This window comes from Paramisgurnus dabryanus, chromosome 18, assembly GCF_030506205.2.
Source record: "Paramisgurnus dabryanus chromosome 18, PD_genome_1.1, whole genome shotgun sequence".
Taxonomy (NCBI): Eukaryota; Metazoa; Chordata; class Actinopteri; order Cypriniformes; family Cobitidae; genus Paramisgurnus; species Paramisgurnus dabryanus.
In genome coordinates this window covers 29,804,942-29,829,334 of record NC_133354.1, presented here as the reverse complement: position 1 = coordinate 29,829,334, position 24,393 = coordinate 29,804,942, and the positions used below count along the sequence as shown (strand labels likewise).

The window sequence follows — 24,393 nt, the reverse complement described above, 5'->3', positions numbered from 1 at the left end:
ATAAAAGAAGAACTGGAGCTTTCTAGTAGCTAACTATTTCCTTGGAGCATTATTTAGGCAATGCCATCTTGCCAGATGATACTGACCATTTTGTGTTTTATTACCAGAAATGAATATATCTCCACATTCCTGCTGAAAAGAGTTGGAAGACAAGAATACGGTCACTACACATTCACTTCCAGGAGTGCCAGTGTTAATGCCTCAGTTACTTTCACAGTTCATGTGTACCGTAAGTCCATAATAAAAATGCAAGATCTTGTTGTGAATACATGAAAACTTATTTTGATTGCATTTGGTTATTTCAAACAGAGAAACCCAAGGCTGTTATCAAATGGAAAAATGGAATTGCAACATGTGTTGCAACTGGTTATCCCATACCCAGAATTCAATGGTTCCAGTGTGAAATCGATATCATGTATGTGCTCCTTTTGGAAATTAGATCACAGAATTATAAAAGATGTACTTTACAAGAAATTAATGAGGTTGCTTTTTAATTTTCTGATTATGTGAAATTAAGGGATGACGGGTGTAGCTACAACCAAACATCACATGCAGAGCTACTGGCCACCCAGTCCATCTCGGATCGCACAATAGACTTCAATCTGGTGGAGGTGGAGAGTGTCTTACCAGTCACCAATGGAAATACTAGTTTAACCATTGAGTGTGTGGCTACAAATATTGCTGGAAAAGATCGTGATACTATCACCTTGAGAAGTAAGAAACTTAAAATTGCAGTTATACAAGTTATTATCCATTTTAAATGAACTAATACATGTTTAATGTATACAGATGTTCTTGGCACTATATCAGCATGGTCAACAGTGTTGATCACTGTTGTTCTCGTTGGAGCCTTCAGTGTGGTGTCCCTATTGTTGTTGTTCATCTACAAGTACAAAGAGGTATCCCTTCTCACTTCTAATACAATCACAAATTTCAAAGCAAAGCAACTTTTTAATCATTTTTGTTTTCAGACACAGAAGTATGAAATACAATGGAAAATCATTGAGGTTAATAACGAGAACAGTTACAAGTATATTGACCCCAATCAGCTTCCATACGACAAAAGGCTGGAGTTTCCTCGAAATAAGCTCAAACTTGGTACTGTTCACTTGATTCCCATTATTCTTTACACAGTCATAATATTTCTGTTTTGTTTTAAGTAAAACACAGCACCAGAACATTGCTTTGTTTGCAGGAAAAGTTCTAGGAGCAGGAGCTTTTGGGAAGGTGGTGCAAGCAACTGCTTGCGGGCTTGTGAATGATGAAACAATCACACAGGTGGCAGTGAAAATGCTCAAACGTAAGTTCAATGCACATTATGAGAAATCTGATTAATTTATGATTTTTATTTCACATATAGAACATAACCACCGCAGCAAACACTTTATTTATCATTTTAGTGCATCTTTTAAAGCATTTTTGTATTGTTTTTAGGAAAAATATTTTAAATTGCAAAATCATTTTACTACAGAAGTCAAATGACATGATATTGGTACATCTCTTGGTTCAAACTTTAGGCATCCGAATTCCTCCTGTACAATGCTGATTGTTTAATTCAATTTCCAGTTCTTAGAATACACTGTAAAAAATGTATATAATTACACTGTAAAAAATTTCTGTAGAAATTACAGTATTAATGGGTATTAATTAACCTCTGGCGCAACTACAAAAAGAAGAGCATGCAGGCTTTGGTGGTGGCATATAATGACTCCTTTAGAATGCTAGTATTTTTCTATTTTTCCATTTTTGTGTAAATTCTTATACTTGTTTTGTAAGCTTTTCTTTTTAATACTATGGACCAGGATTTTGTGTCCCTAATAAAGATTTAATAATAATAATAATTACTGGCAACTAGCTGCCAGTAACTTACTGTAGATTTTACATTTATGTTATTTACTGACAACAGTTTGTTCAAAGTTAAATAAACATGAAACATTTTCAGTCTTTATCTTCTACAGTAAGTTACTGGCAACCAGCTGCATAATTACAGCAAATTTTTTTACAGTGTATGCAGCTGTTTGCTATTAACTTACTGTAGAAGATAAATACTTAAAATGTTTCATGTTCATTTAACTTTGAACAAACTTGTAAAATGTAAAATCTAGTTGCTTAGTTGCCAGTAATACTGTAATTTCTACAGATTTTTTTTACACTGTAGGCTTCAGCTTTTAACGCGAATCCTGCTTAGGTATATCCCTTACTTTCAGGCAAACTCTTTAAGTTTCTCTTGTGCACATCTATTTTTAGAAATTGTCTGTAATTTTGTAAAAAGGATTTATTTTGATGGCAATCAAATTTTTTCTTTCTTAATAATGAACTATAAATAACTATTAATAATTGAATTTACTTGATGCAGCGGAATTAACAATAACAATTATTTCCGTACTAAGAGGGTTTCATGTCAGTGGCGGATCTAGACCATTTCAACTGGGGGGGCCAATCTGGGGCCAGTTGTACTGTTAGAGGGGCCAGTTGCATTAAGACCTTATTCTTGTCATATTATTTTCTGCATTGCACTGCAAAAAATGATTTTCAAGAAAAAAAAAACTTAGTATTTTTGTCTTGTTTTCAGTAAGAATATCTAAAAATTAAGTCTAGTAATATGTCTAGTTTTTAGACTAAATGTATCAAATGTAAGTTATTTTGTGCAAAACATTGGCATAAATTCTGCCAATAATGGGGTAAGAAATAAATCTTAAATTTTTTTGTTAAACCCTAAATACATGTTTTATGCATAAAATCACTTTAATTTGATATTTTTGGTCTAAAAACTAGACTTATTTTCTTGGGTCGTTTTGCTCATCAAGAAAAAGCTATTTAATTTAAGAATTTTTTGATATTTTTACTGAAAACAAGACAAAAATACTAAGATTTTTTTCTTGAAAATCTTTTTTTTTTTTGCAGTGTGCACTAAAGACTTTATCAGGCCAAATACCATGTTTATGCTACTGTCTAATTACGGATGTAAAAAACAACTATCGCAAAAAATGTGTAAAAATAATTTCACACCCCACATTTAGGGGGGCCACAAGGGGGTCCAAGCTTGTTGTCACAGGGGCACTGGCACCCGCTGGCCCCTCTCTAGAACTGCCAATGTTTCATGTGTCATGATCCTTGATCGAAACATGCAATAAACCATCTGGGTCTCATCTCCCATTCCCTATAAAAAGCCAGTTGCCAGTTTATGTTGAGCTTTTGTGTTAACTTAAATTAAGTGTTAACTAATGAACAATATTTATATCAAAAACATCTATTAACAACACATTATTTTCTTTCACCAAACAGCAAGTGCCTGCTTTGAAGAAAAAGAAGCGCTAATGTCTGAACTGAAAATTTTAAGTTATATTGGACCACATGACAACATAGTAAATCTTCTGGGAGCATGTACTCAGGGAGGTAAGTTCAAGTCTGGTTTATTTGTTACTGTTACACTAAATATATTGTATATAATTATATTTGCTGACATTTAACAACACTCTAAAATGTAAAATCTGATAAGTTAATTCAACTCAGACCATTTAGGGATACCCATTGAGACAGAGCGCAGTTATGCTAATTTGAAAACCATGCCCACCGGGGGGAAACAATCCAGCCGTCTCCATTGACTTTGTATTGCGAGAGGCTGCCTCCTTGTCATTTCTGGCTTATAACAAAAAACAGAATAATGCCTAAAAGCTGCTGTGTGACAAGATGTACAGCTAACAAGCCAAAGAACCCAGAAATAAGTTTTTATAAGCTGTCGAGCCATAAAACCCAGCCTTTAAGGAGAAAAAAGTGGATCGCTGACTACGTTTCCCCCTAGTGGACGCAGTTCTACTAATAGTAGTACTATGAAAAGTTGCCTGTTTCTAGTTTTGTGTCTTTAAACGCTCGTTTCTTGGTGTCGACAGCTTATAAAAACTTATTTCTGTTTTTTTTGGCTTGTTAGCTGTACATCCTGTCACACAGCAGCTTTTGGGTTGGGCATTATTCTGTTTTTTGTTATAAGCCAGAAATGACAAGGAGGCGGCCTCTCGCAATACAAAGTCAATGGAGATGGATGTTTGTTTTCCCCCCGGTGGGCGTGGTTTTAAAATTAGCATAACTGCGCTCTGTGTCTATTGCCTTAGTGGTTTAAGGCAATGGGTTATGTCTCTGTGGGTATCCTGGTTTAAGGCAATCGGTTTTCCTTAAATGGTTTGAGTTAACTTTTTTAGGTTTAACAATGTGGCTTATTTCCAACTCAGTGTAAGGTTAAAAAGGGACAAACCCAGTTGAACCTTTTTGTATAAAGTCTACCCAGTCTCACAAAGTTGAGGAGTGATTTAACTCAAACTGCAACAAAAGTTGTGGTTTATTTACTTTCATCACTGCTGGTCTTCTCAAAACATAAATAGCAAGTTGCTGTTTCGTCTTCGTTTGTGGGTTAAACTGGTCAAGCTGCTCCGTCATTGACGGTCGCAATGCTGCCGTGGTTACACGCGTGGACACTGCTTACCAGCAGTCTTGCATGTGTGTTTGCATTTTGACGCTGACAACGACGACGAAGTATATGAAATGAATGATTAGATGCAGATATATAAACAGTACCCACCTAGTATATATTCAGAATTTTATTCAATTATTTTTGTTTAAACAAAATTTTCTAGCAGGGGTTACAACCAACCACTTACTTTGTGCCCAGCTCTTCCTTGGTTAACAGTTTTTTTAAACTGATTTACTGCACACTGTGCAATTTGAAATAGTCCCTTATGATTGTTGCATGTCAGTCTTTAAAACATGATCCCAGTTGTACAGCAATGAAATAACTGCTTGTTTTGAGCTTTGCTTTAGTGAGAAAAAATGCCACCATGTCATTTCACTTTGGCTGTTAAAGCCAATGCAAATGGTTTCTGTGACTGCATAAATCTTGTGATATGAGGCACATTCTGTTTAGTTTATAGTCTGTATCAGGTAAGTCTGGCAGTTGGGCAGAACATGTCTCAACTTAGTTTACATTAGGCCTAACACATTTGTGAGATGCACATGTGCAGTGCATTCAAGCTATATATTTTGTCAGTATGTGTGAATGTGATTTAATTTGTACCAACTCAGATAATGATGTTTACTTAAAGGCTTTTCAGTCTGATTGAGCCATCATTCTGATTATTTACTGTATGTACATTTTAGAGCTAAGATCAGCACCCTTACCATGCATGATTGTTTAGCCACACTGTCACATCACAATTTTATTTCAACAACTGATAAAGCATCAGGATCTCATTTTGTAATATGTTGCCTTTGTAATCATATAGGACCGATGCTAATGATCACAGAGTACTGCTGCCATGGTGACCTCCTCAACTTCTTGCGTCAAAGAGCTGAAACATTTGTAAACACTTCTCTTGGTGTTCAAAGTTTACCAGAGAATTCAACCATCTACAAGAATGTGCCAGTTAAAAAGAGCCAGTCTACAGGGTATGTTCAATGTTCTGTCCTAAATGTACACTTTAAAAATGGCTGGGTTATTTTTGACCCATAATGAGTAAATATTGGACAGAACACACTGCTGGGTTAAAACTGACCCAATGCTGGGTTGTTTTATTATACCCCATGCTGGCATTAAAACAACCCAAAATTGGGTCATATTTTACCAAGCATAAGGTTGTTTAACCTTATTTAAACGTTTTTTTCCATTATGGGTCAAAAATAACCCAACCATTTTTACTTACTGTTTTTATTTTGGAGTATTGCAGCATTACTGTAGGGGGATTGGCTAGTGCTACTTGCCTAGCAGTGTGTAAAAAAGTATTTTGAAAGTCCAGGGGTCCATTCTTTATACGTGGATTACTCTGTTAGCTGGATTTGATTGTTGACGAGTTGGCTTGATCTTGGATTATTTGGTTCTTCAAAACTCATCCTAGAGTTTTAGGTTGTAGTTTAGTAAGACTAAACAGCCACTAAGCCATTGCCGGGTCAACAAACCAGAAGGTTGGTGGTTCAATCCCTGGCTCCATCTGACCAAGTGTCAAGGTGTCCTTGAGCAGTGGCGGTTCTAGGGAGGGGCCAGCGGGGGCCAGTGCCCCTGTGACAACAAGCTTGGACCCCCTTGTGGCCCCCCTAAATGTGAGGTGTCAATTTTTTTTTGTACATTTTTTTTGCAATCGTTGTTGTTTACATCCGTTATTAGATAGTGGGAACGCAACAAAAACAAAGCGGAACAGAAAACAACGCAGAATATTTTCGAGAGGGACTGCTTAAAGCGAAACACAACAGAACATGCATTCGCGGGTTTTCATAACAGTAGTAATAACAACAAAAAGACATGACAAAGTGTAAATATGAAGGTGGTAAAATTAATATATAAATTTATTTTCATCTGCAAATAATGGAAAACTGAAAAATACCAAGATAAGTGCACTTAAAGGGATAGTTCACCTTAAAATGAAAATTCTGTCATTTTCTCATCCTCATGTTGTTCAAAACCTGTATGAATTTCTTTTTTCTGATCAACCCAAAATAAGATATTTTGAGAAATTATGGTAAGCACACAGTTGACAATGTGAAACGTCAATGTAAAATGAAAATGTAAAAATATAGACCGTTTCATCGGACGCACGTGATTACGTCTGGATCCGAACTTTACTTCCGGTTTCGTTTTTTTAATAGTCTGACTAGTTGCTAAACTGATCTCTTGAACAAATGCCTTGTCGAAAATAACAAATGTTTTGGTTTCCTAGGTAATCTATGTGTTGTTTTTTTGCTTGTTAAATAAATAAACTACGTTTAAAGAACTTTGTTGTTATTTATTATTAGCGGAGTTTACCGGAAGTTACGTGCGGACCCAACACATCCTCATCCCATGGCGTCAATATTTGACGCCACTTGACCATGCGTCAATATGTTACGCGGAGGGTATACCCTTCGCGTCATTTTTTGACGAACTGGGGACTTCAATACTATTAGGTACGCGAAATTAAACAGTTGTCGCCTGACATTGGGGTTAGGGATAGGTTTGGGTAGGGATGTCATTATGTAAATCTAACCGTAAACCGACGCGAAAATGGTAAGAAAATGGTACGAAAATAGGAAAGAGAATGCAACGGACTCAATAGTATTGAAGTCCCCAGTTCGTCAAAAAATGACGCGAAGGGTATACCCTCCGCGTAACATATTGACGCATGGTCAAGTGGCGTCAAATATTGACGCCATGGGGTGAGGATGGGCTGGCGGACCACGACAGCCGCTTGTTTATGTTGTTACTGCTGAAACCGTCTATAATGAAAATGCAATTACAGTTAATGTGACTACTAGAATGATGTAATGCAAATGTAAAAAATAAAGTTAAAATGCAAAAACATTGTTGAATGATTATAAACATGGTCTTTTGCCTGTTAATGCCTTTAGTACAGAGCAGAAAATGATATGACAAGAATAAGGTCTAAATGTAACTGGCCCCTCTAACAGTACAACTGGCCCCAGATTGGCCCCCCAGTTGAAAGGGTCTAGAACCGCCACTGTCCTTGAGCAAGACACCTAACCCCAGCTGCTCCTGACGAGCTGGATGGCGCATTGTATGGCTGACACCGCCGTCGGTGTATGAATGTGTGAGTGAATAGGTGAATGTGAGGCAACTTGTAAAGCACTTTGAATGGCCATAGGTCTGTTAAAAGCGCTATATAAATGCAGTCCATTTACTATTTTAAACCTGCTCGGAAGCATGCTTATTTTTTATGTAAACAAGATTAAATCGCACCTTTTTAAGCGGAGGTGATACGTAAAATCATGTATGCTCCATTATACAAGCGCAATCTGCGTAAGATGCACGATTAATATGAAGAGCTTTTCAAATTCAACATGTAATAAAAAAGGATAAATTTAATCTTTTAGCGATGTTATTTAAAAATATATATAATATAAAAATAAATACTTTTTCTGTACTTGTGCAACTTGTAGAGCGAGTGTTTTGATTATTTATCTTAAATGACAAAGATGCTTACGCCCTGAGTAAAGCCACTCAAAAACAGGGAACATAACATGTGAACTGTCTCTTAAAATCCTTCCAGCCAACCTCAGCATTTGCTGTTCACTTATAGTAACAAGAGCCCTAATGGATAGTGCAAGAATTTTTTAGCAAACTTTAACTGTACGCTCCAGACAGTTTCTATTTTGGAGGTCAATTGAATGAAACCAGCAGACGATGGAAAATGTAATGACACTTTCAATATAGGAGTAGTAGAAGATAGTAAGAATGTTCTTACTAACTCCAATGGAATTAAGTTTCCTTAGAAGATACTGCCGCTGCTGACATTTCCTCAGTATCTCCTCTGTATTGGAAGTAAATTTAAGCAGATTGTCAAAAATTGTTCCAAGGTACTTAAACTCATAAACAACCTCTATAGGCTTTCCATGAATAAGACTGGAGACTTCCATTGCTATCTGTCGTTGTTTATACCAATCATAGCGCGCCATTCAACGCATATAGACAACAATGGTAGCGCATGGAATACACACGGAATCCTATTATTCCTCATCTACTTTGTACTTCACGATCAACAAACAAACAAAAACAAAATAATACTTTTGATAGCATTGATAAACCTGTGGTGGTTTTCTGTGGCGGATAAGAAACGTAAGCCACTCGGGCCACAGAGAAATAATGTATGTTGCTTGTTCTTATACAGCATCAAGCTTCTGTCATGCTAACACATTGACCACAGGGGATCTTAAGAAAAACTTTCCATTATTTTACTTGAAGTCAACAAAAATCGAGCAGGACAAAAATATTTTACAGATGATTGCTGTCAAGAAAGTTCAGCGACGACGTGCCATTAATGTTTAATCAGTGTATACCACTAGTCAACTAAATGAATATAACATGGCAAAATTGAATGCACATTTATATATTGATTCAACAGATTTAAAGCATTTTGAAAAAAAATGGATTTATTGCATTTTGGTGAAAAAAGAATCAGTTTTTATAATAAATCTTTGAAAATCAAATAATAGATTTAAATTTTTATGTTAAATGATGCAACGTGAAAGGTTTGTAACATAAAATAGTGGTTTTCATCTTTAGATTAAACGGGAACCAGTCGGTGGTCACTGGGCAGATTCATGTTGAAGGCAGGCCAGTAGATAAGTGATGTGATGAGCTTCACGGCAGCAGGACTGGCTCTGTTATTCTCATTGTCCTCAAGTTCAAGGACTAAACAGGAAAGAGAAACAAAATCCTATTATTATAATGCAAGTTTCATACTGTATAATGGTTGAATATCGGCTTGGTTCTGGATACAGTAAGCTATCTATTAAGGCATATTGCTGAGTATTAGTTCCCTTTCAGTCGGTCACTACGACGTCACGTCGTGACCGACGAATTGGGAACCGCTCCGCGGGTGACCTATCTACTTCGAGAAACTATAAAAACGCCAATGAACTTGGCATGCAGGTATTTGCATAATGCCGGCGCCGCCCCGCCAGGTGCGTATATAAGCCGCAGGTGCACAATACCAAATTAGCTTTTATTGCTTCGAAGCCGGCAGACATCTGCTCTCGAGAAGCTTTTCAAACTGATCTTCGTAGATCCTGTTCTGAGGGGAAGAAAATAAGATCTCAGCTTGCTGAAGTTGGTTGGGCAAAGACACCTCAGCGGAGGCTCGCAGTGTTTTTTCTCCACCCTTTCTCTCTCTCTCTGTCTCTTTAATTTAGGACTTGAGTTCGAGTGAGTGCGTTGCCTCTCCCTGTGTGTTTCACCAGCTTGCACAAAAGAGTGATTTCCCTAAAAGAGCAGCACGTTTGAGCTTTGTGTCTTTTTAAAGACAGCCACTCATTCGTGTCACGGTCGGGGTCGTCTTTTTAAAGATGGATTTCCGTCCGTGTTCGGTTTCTGGATGCGGTGTGTTCATCGCCCCCCGGGATGGCCACCAGAGTTGTCTTTCGTGTCTGGGGCTCCAGCACGCAGAGGCAGCGTTGCGTGATAGTTCATGCTCCATCTGTGAGGGCATGGTTATGGTGGATATGCGGAGACAGGTGTCGTTTCTCCGGGAACGGCGCCCGCCTTCCAAGTCTGGTGCTGCTAAGAGCGCAGCTACCAGACTTGCGAAGGATGATCTCCGTATAACGGTGCTGGGTCGGTCTGCTGGTTCGTCCAGCAGCTCCCAGCGCCCTGATCCGTTGCCAGCGGAGGTCCCGATGGAGACGAGCGGCCCGTGTTCTACGGTGTCCTCGCGCTCTGTCGAGCCTCCACCCGACGCGATGTCCACCGTAACATCGGAAGGGGGGTTGTCAGCCTCGGACGTCGATCCGGATCCGCTCCCGCCTTCGGGCCAGGTTGCGGCTTCTGTGTTCGACCCCGAGATGGCAGCCATGCTCGCTCGGGCGGCGGAGGCGGTCGGCTTGGAGTGGACTAAACCTCCCCCACCTGAACCGTCCCGCCTCGATGATTGGTTCTTCGGGGGTGCCAGGGCTTCTCAGTCCTCGCCCCCGGTGCCTTTCTTCCCCGAGGTGCATGAAGAGCTGACGCGGTCGTGGAAAACCCTGTTTTCCGCCCGGAACCGACCGTTTCAGCCTTCACCCCTCACCTCTCTCGAGGGTGGAGATGCCAAGGGGTACACTGGTATCCCGTCAGTGGAGCGGCCGGTCGCGATGCAGTTGTGTCCGGCCGGTGTCGCTTCCTCCTGGCGGGACCAGCCTACTCTCCCCTCACGGGCCTGTAAGCAGTCTTCGGCGCTGTCCGGTGCTGCTTACAAGGCTTGTGGGGAGGCAGCCTCTGCCCTGCATGCCATGGCATTGCTGCAGGTCCACCAGGCTAAGGCTCTGAGGGACCTGCACGCGGGAGGTCACGACTCGGCGGAGTTCTCTGAACTGCGTGCGGCTACGGATCTGGCGCTTCGTGCGACCGCATCGCTCAGATCATGCCACGTCGGAAGCGTCCTGCGCCTGCCCCGTCCACGTCGGCACCTCAGCCTGCTCCTCGCCGAGGGCGTCCTGCGGCGGCCGCCTCCGTTCCTGCCCGGGGCTCTTCTAAGAAGCGAGGAACCGGTCGTCAGCAGCCCGCCCCGCCCGCTCAGCCCGCTTCAAAGGGTGGAAAAAGAAAATCGAAGCGGCCCTGAGACGGGCGACCTAGAGATGGAGGGGATCGCTCTTCGGGAGATGGTGAAAGCACCACTCCCCCCACCGGAGGAGGGCCGGTTGGGGAATCCTTTGTTTCAATTTTCTGTTCCGCCGACTTTTCAGTCGGCACCCACAATTCCACAAAAAGAGCGAATTCCACTTCCATCTCTAGGTCTTCAGATGAGCGCCGGAGACACGAGCAGGCTCATAACCCCCCCTCGTTCTCCGACTCATCAGAGGAGTACGAGAGCAACGCACGGGCTCATAACCCCTCCGCGCTCTCTGTCTTCTCAGGGGAGAGAAGATAATCACGGGCTCATAACCCATCGTCTTCCTCCCCCTTCGCCAGAGGGTGCATCGAGTGGCGTGAGGTGTCTCCAGCAGAGCCTCCCTTACCCACCCAGCAGCGGACTCAGGTGAGTGTTATCATGCACAACACTGCTGTTGGTGCGGCCAATACGCACACACCGGCGATCACCTCCGTTGCGCCCGCCGCGGGTACACCGATCGTGCCTTTAGTCCCTCTCGCACGGTGTCTGGGGGCGTGGGAACAGCTTCCCAGCCCGTCGCGTTGGCTTTTACGCACGATTCGTCTCGGCTACGCGATCCAATTTGCCCGGCGTCCCCCCAAATTCTCCGGCGTTCGTTTCACTGCGGTGAGAGCTGCCGATGCGCACGTCCTCCGTGCGGAGATCGCTGTCCTACTGGCGAAGGACGCGATCGAGCCGGTCCCTCCAGCCGAGATGAGGTCGGGGTTTTACAGCCCTTACTTTATTGTACCCAAGAAAAGCGGCGGCTTGCGACCGATCCTGGACCTGCGTTCGCTGAACCGTGCACTTCACAGAATGCCGTTCAAGATGCTGACGCCCAAGCGCATATTTCCATGCATTCGTACAAACGATTGGTTCGCATCCATCGACCTGAAGGACGCGTACTTCCACGTATCGATTCTCCCCCGGCACAGGCCGTTTCTCCGCTTTGCGTTCGAGGGGCGAGCATACCAGTACAAAGTCCTCCCATTCGGGCTCTCTCTGTCTCCCCGTGTATTCACCAAAGTAGTGGAGGGGGCTTTAAAACCCCTGAGAGAGAAAGGTGTGCGCATTCTCGCGTATTTAGACGATTGGCTCATAATAGCTCAAACACGTCAGACGCTGTGCGATCACAGAGATTTAACTCTAAAACACCTTGCTCGTTTGGGTCTTCGGGTCAACTGGGAAAAGAGCAAGCTTTGCCCCGTGCAGAGAATCTCTTTTCTCGGGATGGAACTGGACTCGATCGATTTGACAGCTCGTCTAACAGAAGCGCGTGTACAGTCGATTCTGACTTGCCTGAATACATTCAAGAGCAAGAGCGCGGTCCAGCTGAAACAATTTCAGAAGCTCCTGGGGCATATGGCAGCAGCCGCAGCTGTAACTCCGCTCGGACTGCTTCATATGCGACCGCTTCAACATTGGCTTCACGATCGAGTCCCGAGGAGAGCGTGGCTGCGCGGCATTCACCGTGTTATCATTACACCTGCGTGTCGTCGCACTTTCACTCCGTGGTCAGACCGTGCGTTTCTCCGAGCCAGTGTGCCTCTGAGACAGGTCTCCAGGCATGCAATAGTATGCACAGATGCTTCGGACACGGGGTGGGGGGCCACGTACGATGGGCTTGCGGCTTCGGGGGTCTGGACGGCACCCCAGCTGCATTGGCACATAAATTGCCGAGAAATGTGGGCTGTATATCTTGCGCTCGTCCGTTTCAGCAACGAGTTACAGGGCAAAGATGTATTAGTTCGCACAGACAACACTGCGACCGTGGCGTACATCAATCGTCAAGGCGGTTTACGCTCGCGTCACCTGTCGCATCTCGCCCGTCATCTCCTCACTTGGAGTCAGAAGAATTTGAGGTCTCTTCGTGCCATTTACATCCCGGGCACGCTCAATGTAGAGGCGGATGCGCTCTCTCGGGCTGAATGGCGACTCCACCCCATTGCGGTTCAGCAGATTTGGAGACGTTTCGGCAAAGCGCAGATAGATCTGTTTGCTTCCCCAGAGACGACCCATTGTCGCCTGTTCTATTCACTAGCCGACGACTCGCTCAGCGTGGATGCATTGGCACACAGCTGGCCGCGAAACATGCGCAAATACGCGTTCCCTCCGGTGAGCCTCATTGCGCAAACCCTATGCAAAATCCGGGAGGACGAGGAGAGCGTGCTGTTGGTGGCACCGTATTGGACAACCAGGAGTTGGTTTCCAGAACTCTCTCTCCTCGCGACAGCCCCTCCTTGGAAGATTCCCCTGAGGAAGGACCTTCTTTCTCAACAAGAGGGCACATTATGGCACCCGCGCCCCGACCTGTGGAACCTCCATGTGTGGTCTCTGGACGGGGCACGGAGGATTTGAGTGATTTACCGCAAGAGGTATCTAACACTTTTGCTGCAGCTCGAGCGCCGTCTACGAGACAGGCTTACGCGCTTAAATGGAACCTGTTTGTCGACTGGTGTTCTTCCCAAAGTGAAAACCCCCGAGAATGCCCGATTAGTGTTGTGCTTTTGTATCTCCAGCGTCGTTTGGAGAATAGGCTGTCACCATCCACTATTAAGGTCGATATAGCTGCGATATCAGCTCACCATTCACCCGTAAACGGTAGGACAGTGGGTCAGCTCGACCTGGTCATTAGATTTCTTAGAGGCGCTCGAAGACTGAATCCTTCGCGTCCTCCCTCTATTCCTCCGTGGGACCTGTCCTTGGTGCTGAAATCACTCCAGGAAGCCCCATTTGAGCCTCTGCATAGTGTGAGTGTTAAATTTCTTACTATGAAGACATTAACTCTCCTCACTTTGGCTTCTGTTAAGAGGATAGGGGATATTCATGCATTTTCGGTCGACGATTCGTGCCTCCAGTTCGGGCCGGCTGCATCCAGCGTAACACTGAGACCCCGGCCCGGCTTTGTGCCCAAAGTTCCCACCACTCCTTTCAGAGATCAAGTGGTGAACCTGCAAGCGCTGCCTTTGGAGCAGGCAGACCCAGCCATGGCTTTGTTATGCCCTGTTCGTGCACTACGTGTGTATATTGACAGGACGCAAAGCTTTAGGACCTCAGATCAGCTCTTTGTTTGTTACGGTGGTCAGCAGAAAGGAAAAGCTGTCACCAAGCAGAGGATGTCCCATTGGATTGTGGATACTATAGCCCTTGCATATCAAAAGCAGAATGTGCCTTGTCCGTTTAATTTACGTGCTCACTCTACACGCAGTGTGGCATCATCTTGGGCACTGGCTCGCGGTTTCTCGCTAACAGATATTTGTAGAGCTGCAGCTGGGCGACACCTAATACGTTCACAAGATTCTATAGTGTTCGTGTCGAACCGGTTTCCACTCGGGTTCTTTCTACTAACTAGTTAAGAATGCCGAGGGTCGGCTCGTGTGTCGGCTTGGAGCCTCTATTTTGGTGCTGCACATTTGCACCAATATGGAAGGCCATCGGGGCAAAAACGTCTCAAAAACTGTTTTTGCCTCTCCTCCACCGCCCTGATAGCTGGTGTTGCGGAGCATCCGCTGTCAACCTATCTCTGATGTATTCTCTGTAAACCTGTGTAGGCTAGGCGTCCACATTTGTCCCCTATGTGGGGTTCATTTGTGTGTATACTCCGTGGGGTACTAATCCTCCACGTTTTTCCTTAGCAGAGCCTCCTCTGCATCTCTCTGCATACTATGTTTTGTTCAGAGACTTCTTATGAGCAACCTTCGGTTGTTTCATATTTTATGTCATCCATTCAACCTTCTTAGGGGATGGCTTCCGCAGTGTTCTAGCTCCGCTCAGTTCAGACGCTTCCCCAGTTCGCTGCTTCACTATCGTGGGTTAAGGAACAGGTAGTGACCGGCCTTCTGCATTTCGCCTTAGGTTCCGCCCCTTATGTGGAGGGCGGAGGGCTTTTGCAGGCACTGGAAGGGTTCAGCTGCAGTGGCGTTTTGGTAGGGATTCCCAATTCGTCGGTCACGACGTGACGTCGTAGTGACCGACTGAAAGGGAACGTCTCGGTTACGTATGTAACCCTCGTTCCCTGAAGGAAGGGAACGGAGACGTCACGTCCCGTCGCCACAGTTTGCTGTTCCATTGCTGTTTTCAGGCCGGGCACTGTTGCTCGGCTTCTCAGCAATAATATAGCTAATTTGGTATTGTGCACCTGCGGCTTATATACGCACCTGGCGGGGCGGCGCCGGCATTATGCAAATACCTGCATGCCAAGTTCATTGGCATTTTTATAGTTTCTCGAAGTAGATAGGTCACCCGCGGAGCGGTTCCCAATTCGTCGGTCACGACGTGACGTCTCCGTTCCCTTCCTTCAGGGAACGAGGGTTACATACGTAACCGAGACGTTCTTGCTTGTTCTCATTTGTTCACTTCTTGATATTTTGAATAAATCGGAATCTTTAACCTTGCCCGCATTTTAAACATATACAATGTAAAAAATACTTTACTGCCTTAAAAATTTTTGTTAAATCAACTCAGATTTACAAGTCATGTCAGAGATGAGTTGTCACAACTTGTAAAATATAGTTGAGAAAAGTCAAATTAATTTTATAAGTTATAACAACTTACCTGTAGTTATAACAACTCATCTCTAGTCAAGATAAATAATAGTAAGTTGAAATGACCTGTAAATCCGAGTTGATTCAACAAAATTTTTTAAGGCAGCAAAGTATTTTTTACAGTGTAGGTAATGCCATGATTACCTTTCTGGTTATTATTACAAATCTCTAAACTGATTGGCAAGCAGTTGAAGAAAAAATGCTTTCAGTGAACTGGTAACCACAGCACTAATCTAACACATACACAAAGTAAACAATGTCTTTAGACCAACAAATGTAAGTTTGTTAACAAGGCATCTTGCCAGCAAGGTAACAAAAGCTATATCTTTATTTTGTTAGAAGTGGTGTGTCTTTTAGTGTTTTTTTCTGGTGTCTTCTCATTTGTAAATCTTGTGTTTTTCTTGTGACAGAAGTAACAGTATAGTGTACCCTGGCACAGACAGCTACCAGGATGCACAGTCAACAAAGATGTCACCAGATCTTTATCAGGGTAAAGTAATCAATAATGTCTCTAAAATTAATTTAAATAAATCAAATCTAACTGCTTAAAGAAAGAAAATGAGGCATTTTTTAAATGTTTTTATTTTTTGTATTAGAATCCGGTAAAAAAGCATGGGAGGACCCAGGGGCATTGGATATTATTGATTTGTTGAAGTTCTCCTATCAGGTGGCACAGGGAATGGATTTCCTTTCCTCTAAAAATGTAACTTCTTGGTACAATTGCATATGAGTAATATGTAAAAAATATTTTAGTCCCTTAAGTAGCCACAATCAATCTGTTTTAAACGAGAAAATAACCCATAATATATTTGTAGATATTTACAAAATATGCAACGTTTACATATCTATTTCTCCAATAATAATAATATTAACAATAATATAGACTGAATAATTGAATGCACATGTGTTGTCACGTTTATGCGCTTGAACCACTGATCTATATAAGTGACTGGATTGCGCATGACGTCACACTTGTGAAGCCACCTCACCGCGCTGCCATGTTGGTATAAATAATAAATCAATGGACGTTATCAGATTTTAATGATAAAACATCACTTTACTCGTCTTCGTTTTATATGTGAAGTTACCCTGTACATTATTACAACACAAACGTCCTAAGCATGTAAATAGTTATTTACTGAAAGTTGTACATTTTGCATTTTAATCAGTTATTATACATTCATCTTTACAGTATCAGATCAGCAGACAGACCGCAGCATATTTAGTATTCATGACAATAAACATGCTCATTCTGAAATCTAAATTATTGTACCGTATGTGCATGCAATAATTTGCTAGTTTTGTAATTATGTTATCTAAACTTACAAGTTACCTAAACTTATTTAGAGAAATAACGCTGACCGTCACCGTGTAGCTGAATGTCAAAAAAAACTTTATTTATACCCGTGTCATTAACAAATGCAGCAGACACACTCACCTTAACGGTTTTTTATAAATCCATTATCCTGCCCGATTAAAACATAAACATTGCAAATAACACCAGAATTAACAAATAATACGTACACATATCCTAAAAATTAACCTTATGTAACTGATACGCTGTAACGGGGGCAAATTTTGATCATGATTTTGAATGGAAGTCAATGACGCTCTCTGCCGGTTGGGAATACCAAGATGGCCGCTCGAACTCTGCGCTGGCTTCACGTCACGCAGTTACGTCAAGCGGTCTATGCGCAATCCAGTCATTTATATAGATCAGTGGCTTGAACCCAAGTGAACTTCCGGTCTGTATTTTCTTATCATTCTGGCTACTGCCTAAACTGATCTCTAATCCGTTCCGTTTCAATGTGTATATATATATATCTCCCAAGGGTTTTTTCCTCCTAGGACTTTTTTTTACTTCCCCGGCTAAAATTCCGGGGTTTTTTTCTCCTAGGGGGTTTTTCAACCCGGGGAGGCAGCCTTTTTGGGCTTAACTTCTATATGTTACATTAGTAATACGTTTGCTTATAATGTTGATTTATAGCCGCAGCAAATTTAGCTGCTTGTGCTATCGTGTATTATGTTATGCTATCTGTCGATTTTCTGTGCTTTTCACTACATCTATTATGTAAAGCTGCTTTGATACAATTACCAAATTGTGAAAAGCCCTATATAAATAAAATTGAATTGAATTGAATCTCTGAAACAAATACTTGGTTGAAAATAAAATAAAGTATATCCTCTGGTTTGCTAAAGATGAGAGGAGACTACGAGCATGGATCACAACTGTGCAGAGAGGTTTTGGCAGCCAGACAAGAACTCCAGGACCGGTAGCTTAGTAGCTGTAATCACCATTAGTAGCTTAGTAACCATTGTACGTATACATTAACTTTACACAGTAACGCTAGCTCAGTGTAATAGTTGATACGCGTAAGATATGATAAATGAACGAAGGTAATTTATGTGCAATATTCTACAGTATGTGGAAGTCTACCAGAAGTGTGTTTAGTCCACAAAAGTAATTTGTTTATGTTGTTGCTGCTGAAAGCCTCTGTAGCCATTTATTCTCTTTTGAAATGCGCGCTCTGTCTATTTTTGTTTTGGTCTGTGTAATCCCACTGTCACTTTACTCAATAGTGTATTTTAACAGCTTGGCTGCCAGTTATTATGGTTACTTTAATGATACAAGAGAACCACAACATTCTGAGAATGCAACCTTCAGAATGAAATGCAGATTAAGATTGAAGAGGGTAAACAGCTGCCCATAGAAAACCATAAAAAAATGCCAAAAAACATGTTTTGTGTGATCCGCTCCTCAGTCTCTATTCACTCTCATGAAAAAACAGCAAATATGATTTTCTTTCAAATAGTAGACAGAAAGTCACATTACATTAAAGTAACATGATAATGAGATTATGATAACAGAAATGTTATTTTTGGTTAAAATATTTATTTAAAAGTGCAAAATTCTAAACTATTTTATAATGCACATTTTTTTATTATCAGTGTATTCACAGAGATTTGGCTGCAAGGAACGTTCTTGTGACTGACTGTGGCGTTGTCAAGATATGTGATTTTGGACTTGCACGGGACATCATGAATGACTTAAATTATGTGGTTAAGGGAAACGTAAGTTACAATGAGAAGATCCCTGATAGAAATGCTTATTCTGATTATTATTATTATTAGGGCCCAAGCACATAGGTACAGAGCAGCAATAGTTTCCAGCACTCAAAAAATTATTTTTGCTTGCCAAAAATTTTAAAAGTTCTGTAAACTTTAGTAGTAAAGGTTAGTTTTTTAACAAATTTTTTTAACTATGTTTTTTAATTTTAATGTCTGTACATTAAAATTAATATAAACCTAATTGTAGTAATGTACAAACATGGGTAATTTGCAAAGTAACTATACACAGCTACAGCGATAACGTAATGGCACATATTTAGATGCACACAACACTTGTAAGCTTAGATTTTATACATGGTTTATTTAAGGTTGTGGTTGCTTTGCATTAAGTAAGCCATGTTGGATTGTATCCATTTTTTGTTTTGTTTTGTACTACGTTTTATAGAAATTCTTTAAAAGTTGGCTGTACAAAACTTCAAACATGTACTATATGGACAAATTGGGATGCCTGTCCATTACACCAATATTTGATGACATTGCATTGTCATGGTCTTTGTAGTGTTACAGCTTCTACTCTGGAATGCTTTCCACAAGATTTGGAGTGTTTTTGTGGGAATTTGTTAATTCAGTAAGGGACCTAACCCAAAAAACAGCCCCATACGATTATCCCGGCGATGGCCCCATCTAGCCAAGCATTGGTGTCACTAGGCCCTTTTTAGGTGGGCTTTAGCCCCCTGAAATTTCTACCCAGTGCCTCTAAAAATAGTGATTTATTCCACAATCTGTGCACGCGTAAGTCATTTTTAAATCTCATATAAAAACTGAGGCAGACTTCGTCTTTGCCCTTTCTTTGAGAATAAAGAAGATATTTTGCAGAAACCGCAGTGCTCTGTGATTCATATAATGCAAGTAAACGGTTTCCGCCACTTTGAGAGTTCAAAAATACCCATTACTAAAGTTATGTTAACTCTTTCCATTTTAATATTTAGTTTTATTGGTTTTGCAGGCACGACTCCCAGTAAAGTGGATGTCACCTGAAAGTATTTTTGAATGTGTTTACACAGTACAAAGTGATGTATGGTCGTATGGCATTCTCTTGTGGGAGATCTATTCCCTTGGTAAGTTAAAGTATTTCTTGAAACCATCTAGAAAAGAAGGAAATGCTTATAATAAAAAAGATAAATACCGCAAATATGACTGAAAAATGAGTCGTATGATGGTGTTCACTGATTTTATGGTGTTTGTTTTTTTAGGTATGACTCCTTACCCAAATGTTGTGGTTGATACAAATTTCTACAAGATGATTAAAGATGGTTATCAGATGTCACAACCACATTTTGCACCTCGTGAGATGTAAGTTAAAAAGCTTCTTAAGATTTATGGAAAAAGAAAATAATAATAGCAAGTGACTCAAATTTTATCTCATGCAGTTACACAATTATGAAAATGTGCTGGATCCTCAACCCAACTCTGCGTCCAACCTTTGGCAAGATCAGAGAGCTTATTGCAAAGTTGCTGTCAATGGAATTCAACAAGGTGACGCATGACAGAGCTACAACCACTTTTAAATCTAAAAGATCCACAATATATAGCCAGGCTTACATAACAAAACTAACCCAATGGCCAATCAAAATTGGCCGAACACAAAACTCATATGCCAATCCCATATGTAAAATATATATATTACAGTCACAGTTTTGTATTTTATACTTCATCCCACTCAAGAGAACAGATGAACAGAGACTGTGCATTACTTTACATGTTTAAAGGTCCCGTTCTTTAAGCTTTGATTGTGTTTATAGTGGGCAATATAACATGTGTTCATGTTTCACGTGTACGTGTTAAAAACGCGGTATTTTTCACATAATTTAATTATCTGTATAGTGCTGTTCTCATTGTCTTAAAAGCGGGCTGATGTCTTCCTTGTTTTATGAAGTTCTTCCTTCAGAAATACGTAACGAGTTCTGATTTTGTAGCTTGTTTAGTGTGTTGTGATTCAATAGCAGCTTAGCTTAGCAGAACCATTCACATAAACTTGTGACAGGAACACTGAGGGAAGACACATTTAATTAGTAAAATCTGTATAATCCTTTATAACCCTCAGCTTGGTCACTTACAGTAGTTGCTTTTTATATTCTGACTGTGTTGAAACGGGACTATTGCATGTGTAATATGGCTTATTGATATGGAGTTATTTAAAAGTAACATCTAAATATAATGAAGATATTTCTTTCACTATCTTACACTAATGAGCAACATCAGTTAAAGCAGCAATGCATAAATCAAAAATGTAATATTTATGATGTAAAATCTTATTTCTTAACAGCACAGTGAAACTATGTATCCAGAGTTTCAGAGGCAGCTGATGGGAAAACCATGCAACTCAACCCTGGAGTCAATTTGCGAAGAAGAGGCGCAGCCTTTAATGAGGAGCAGTTTGATCTAGCATCTGAAAAAAAAACAACTCTTACAGTCATTTTAATCTTTTCCCGCAATTGACAAGTTAAAACGCTTCCATGCCAATGCCGTATTTCCGGTATTATCCACCAGGTGGTGCTCTTTCCCAACTTATAAAACAGAAGTCTCCCCTTAGGGCAAACTCCCTGTATGTTTTGAGGATGTTCTGAATCTGCAGAAATGCAATTATCTCAGCTTTTTGCTCAAAATTTGGGATTTGATCTGTCATTTGATATATTGTAAGTTTATATATTTAAAGAAGAACATTTTCTGGAAGGCATTAATGCTGGGTCTGGCTGGCAACTTAGAAAAAAAAAAAACGCTGATGGGGAAAGAGTTATTTGTAATGCAGGTCTTGGAATAGAAGTAGATTTTGTATATACTGCAATGTATTGTCTTGCAATGATTATGACACATTAAATCATTTGTCTTTTGAAGAAGATCCTTAGATATTATAAAAGCTGACACTTCCAAGCATCAATGCACAGTATGTTATATTTTACTTTTTCTTGTTGTTTATTGGTACATTGTTTTTTTTTAGCTTGTCACTGATTGTTGAGAGGTTATTATTATCTTGTATTTTTTAAAATGTGTTTATTGATATAACTTTGTTCTCCCATATTAATGTAGTAAATTAAAACAAAATGAAATGTAAATAAATGTATATAGACCTTTTCAAAGCAAGATTACAGTAAAACATTTCAGCTAAATTCAACACAAAGTTTTTTATATAACACTTTTCAAAAACAGAAAGGTGCTGTACAGACAATGCTCAAAAAACATAAGAGTAACAATAAAATAGACACTAAACAACTTTTTAGGCTCTACAATATGTCCTTATTGATCATTAATAAAATTATGCTCTTAGTATGTAAGAATCCAACCCTATCTCAAAGCATTTTGTGGTATAGTCACAAAATATTTGCTTTTTATGTGTAGGGAAACAAAGAGAAACCAATAAATGAAATGACATCCTCACCCAAACCCCAAATCTAACCCCAACCCGAAACAAACAAACAAACAAAACATATTTGTGCTGAAAGAGACGAAAAAGACATTTGTGCTCACTGACACAATGAAAAGAGGAAAATCGTGTCCATGAACACAAATAAATCAAATATGTTATGACTATACCACAAAATGCCTTATTGAGTTAAACAAAATCAAAAGAGGTCAGTGTGTGACCGTATCACAAGTATATATGTGGAGCTGAAAAATACCCAGGGGGACGAGTCAAGCCTATAAATGGACCCAGGTACACAGTATAAAAAAGAGTGGTACATTTTGTTTGTTAAGCTACAGATCAGATCTTTAGATTAAGCTGATCTGGCTATTGCTTGTAAATATTATGCAGTGTTTCTTTCTGTTTGTCATTTTGTCTATTTGGGACAAAGTCACTATGAATCTTTACTCCTTAGCACCAATAAACACCAATAAAATTCAGAAAAAGTTTATTCAGAAGTCCCTCCTTCATTTTAGGCCTCAAGAACCATGTGCCATCCTAAACATGTACAATTCAGGTACAGATATGTAGACATTTGGTACCAGTTTGCAAGCTTTTGGTACTAAATTAGCCGTAGGCTGCGTTCCACTCCAGTTTAAGACACGCACTCGCGAACTTCCCTAAACACTTCCCCTCGGGGGAATCCCTGTCGCCATTTTGAAGTGCGTTCCACTTCGTCAAGTGGACGAGGTAAGTTTATATGGACAGACCCTCGCTCCCTTGATTTTTCTAACCGAGGGAGCAAGTCTACTACACTTCACGAAGGTTCATATAGCACAATGCAACACGATTGTGACGTCACTTCAGCAGCTCGCGCTTTGCACAGTTCAAATGATGGAGGTTTCCATGTGATCAAGGGCGATCCATTTGAACCTTTTTCAAGTGTTCCAGCAGTAGTGGGCACTTGTACAATGTAAACAATGACGTACATCCGAGTGAACGAGACTGAGGGAAGTTAGCGAGGGAAGGTCATAAAAAACGAACTGGAATGCAGGGCTAGTTGAAACCACATCACTTCATGTCTAATGCTTCTTCTCTTCCCATTTTAGACTATCAGGCAACTTCATACTCAGGGCGCCCCCTTGTGCCCAGGTTAAGCATAGACCCAAAATAGATACTGGAACTAAAGTAACAGTATAACTATTACACCCTTATGGCAAACCAGCCATGGTCCCGTCTGAGGCAGATGCTGAAATCAGCGGCATGGCAGATACCGCTGAGGAAAGATCTCCTTTCTCAAGTGAAAATGATCTGGCAGCTACACCTAGGGTTTATGTGGCAGCTATACCCATGAATCACGCTCCAGTCTATTGGGAAACAAAACCCTCCGCGACCACGCATGCTCCTGTCTTGGGATCTGTCCACGCTCCTGAAAGCACTATGCAGCCTTATCTTTGAGGCACTCAAAACGGCTGACCTGCGGGCCATCTCATTTAAAACCACTCTCCTCCTCGCACTGGCATTAATTAAACGATTTGGCAATTAACATGCCTCTCTATAGACCCTTTGTGTTTGGAATTTGGCCCTAACAGCAGCTTAGGCGGACAGCGGGGTACATCCCTAAAGCCCTATCGACACCATTCAGGGTCCAAGTGATTTTCCTGCTCGCTCTCCTCCCGGCGGACGGCAAATGGCCACTAAACCCGCTTTGGCCCGTCAGATCTCTTAGAATTTTCATGAACCGCTCTGCCTCTAGGTTTTTTGCTGTTTGTGAGCTTCACAGATCGGTCATTGGGCATGGCTATTACTAAACAGAGGTCCTGTCAGCTTAACTACAACGTGGTTACATTCACGGTACGGCTTTATACTCCATATTCCTGAGCTTGCTCTCAAGGGCGTAGGTTTGATTCTGGCATTGGTGGGGACATAAATAAAATGGTCGCATTGCAAAAACTGTTTATCACCGTTTACTTGACATAAACAACAGACAACTCAGTATGCACTTTACTCAGTGACATCTGACTCGCCACCCCCCGGTGCCATCCCAAATTTAATGTACTATAATAAACAATTCGTTATGTCCTAGAGCCTAATAAACAGTAGCTGTTTAAGTCTTTGTCAATTAAAAGAAAATCACATTGTAACATATATGAATCTATATAAACTTTATAATATTGAAGAATATGCAATTAATATTTAATTATTAATTTAATTTTGCCAAAAAATCCCAGTGTTGAAGTATATATATCATGCTGTTTCCTGAACACAGTTTATTAATGTT

General features: G+C 40.9%; 1 protein-coding gene across 2 annotated transcripts in view; it reads left to right on the top strand.

Annotated features, from left to right (window-relative positions):
• csf1rb (colony stimulating factor 1 receptor, b) overlaps positions 1–22,609 on the top strand; it is a 30,915-nt gene extending 8,306 nt beyond the window's left edge. The window contains exons 7-21 of one of the 2 annotated variants that reach the window (XM_065287582.1): positions 108–229; positions 310–415; positions 518–714; positions 790–899; positions 972–1,098; positions 1,196–1,300; positions 3,286–3,396; positions 5,274–5,436; positions 16,054–16,133; positions 16,240–16,346; positions 18,593–18,715; positions 19,719–19,830; positions 19,966–20,065; positions 20,143–20,248; positions 21,039–22,609. In XM_065287582.1, coding sequence (XP_065143654.1) covers positions 108–229; positions 310–415; positions 518–714; positions 790–899; positions 972–1,098; positions 1,196–1,300; positions 3,286–3,396; positions 5,274–5,436; positions 16,054–16,133; positions 16,240–16,346; positions 18,593–18,715; positions 19,719–19,830; positions 19,966–20,065; positions 20,143–20,248; positions 21,039–21,158 — 1,789 coding nt within the window. In that variant the 3' untranslated portion in view covers positions 21,159–22,609. Of the gene's footprint in view, positions 1–107; positions 230–309; positions 416–517; positions 715–789; positions 900–971; positions 1,099–1,195; positions 1,301–3,285; positions 3,397–5,273; positions 5,437–16,053; positions 16,134–16,239; positions 16,347–18,592; positions 18,716–19,718; positions 19,831–19,965; positions 20,066–20,142; positions 20,249–21,038 lie in introns of those variants that run through there. The other variant, XR_010544176.1, reaches the window with a different exon arrangement.
• The last annotated feature ends 1,784 nt before the right edge of the window (positions 22,610–24,393 follow it).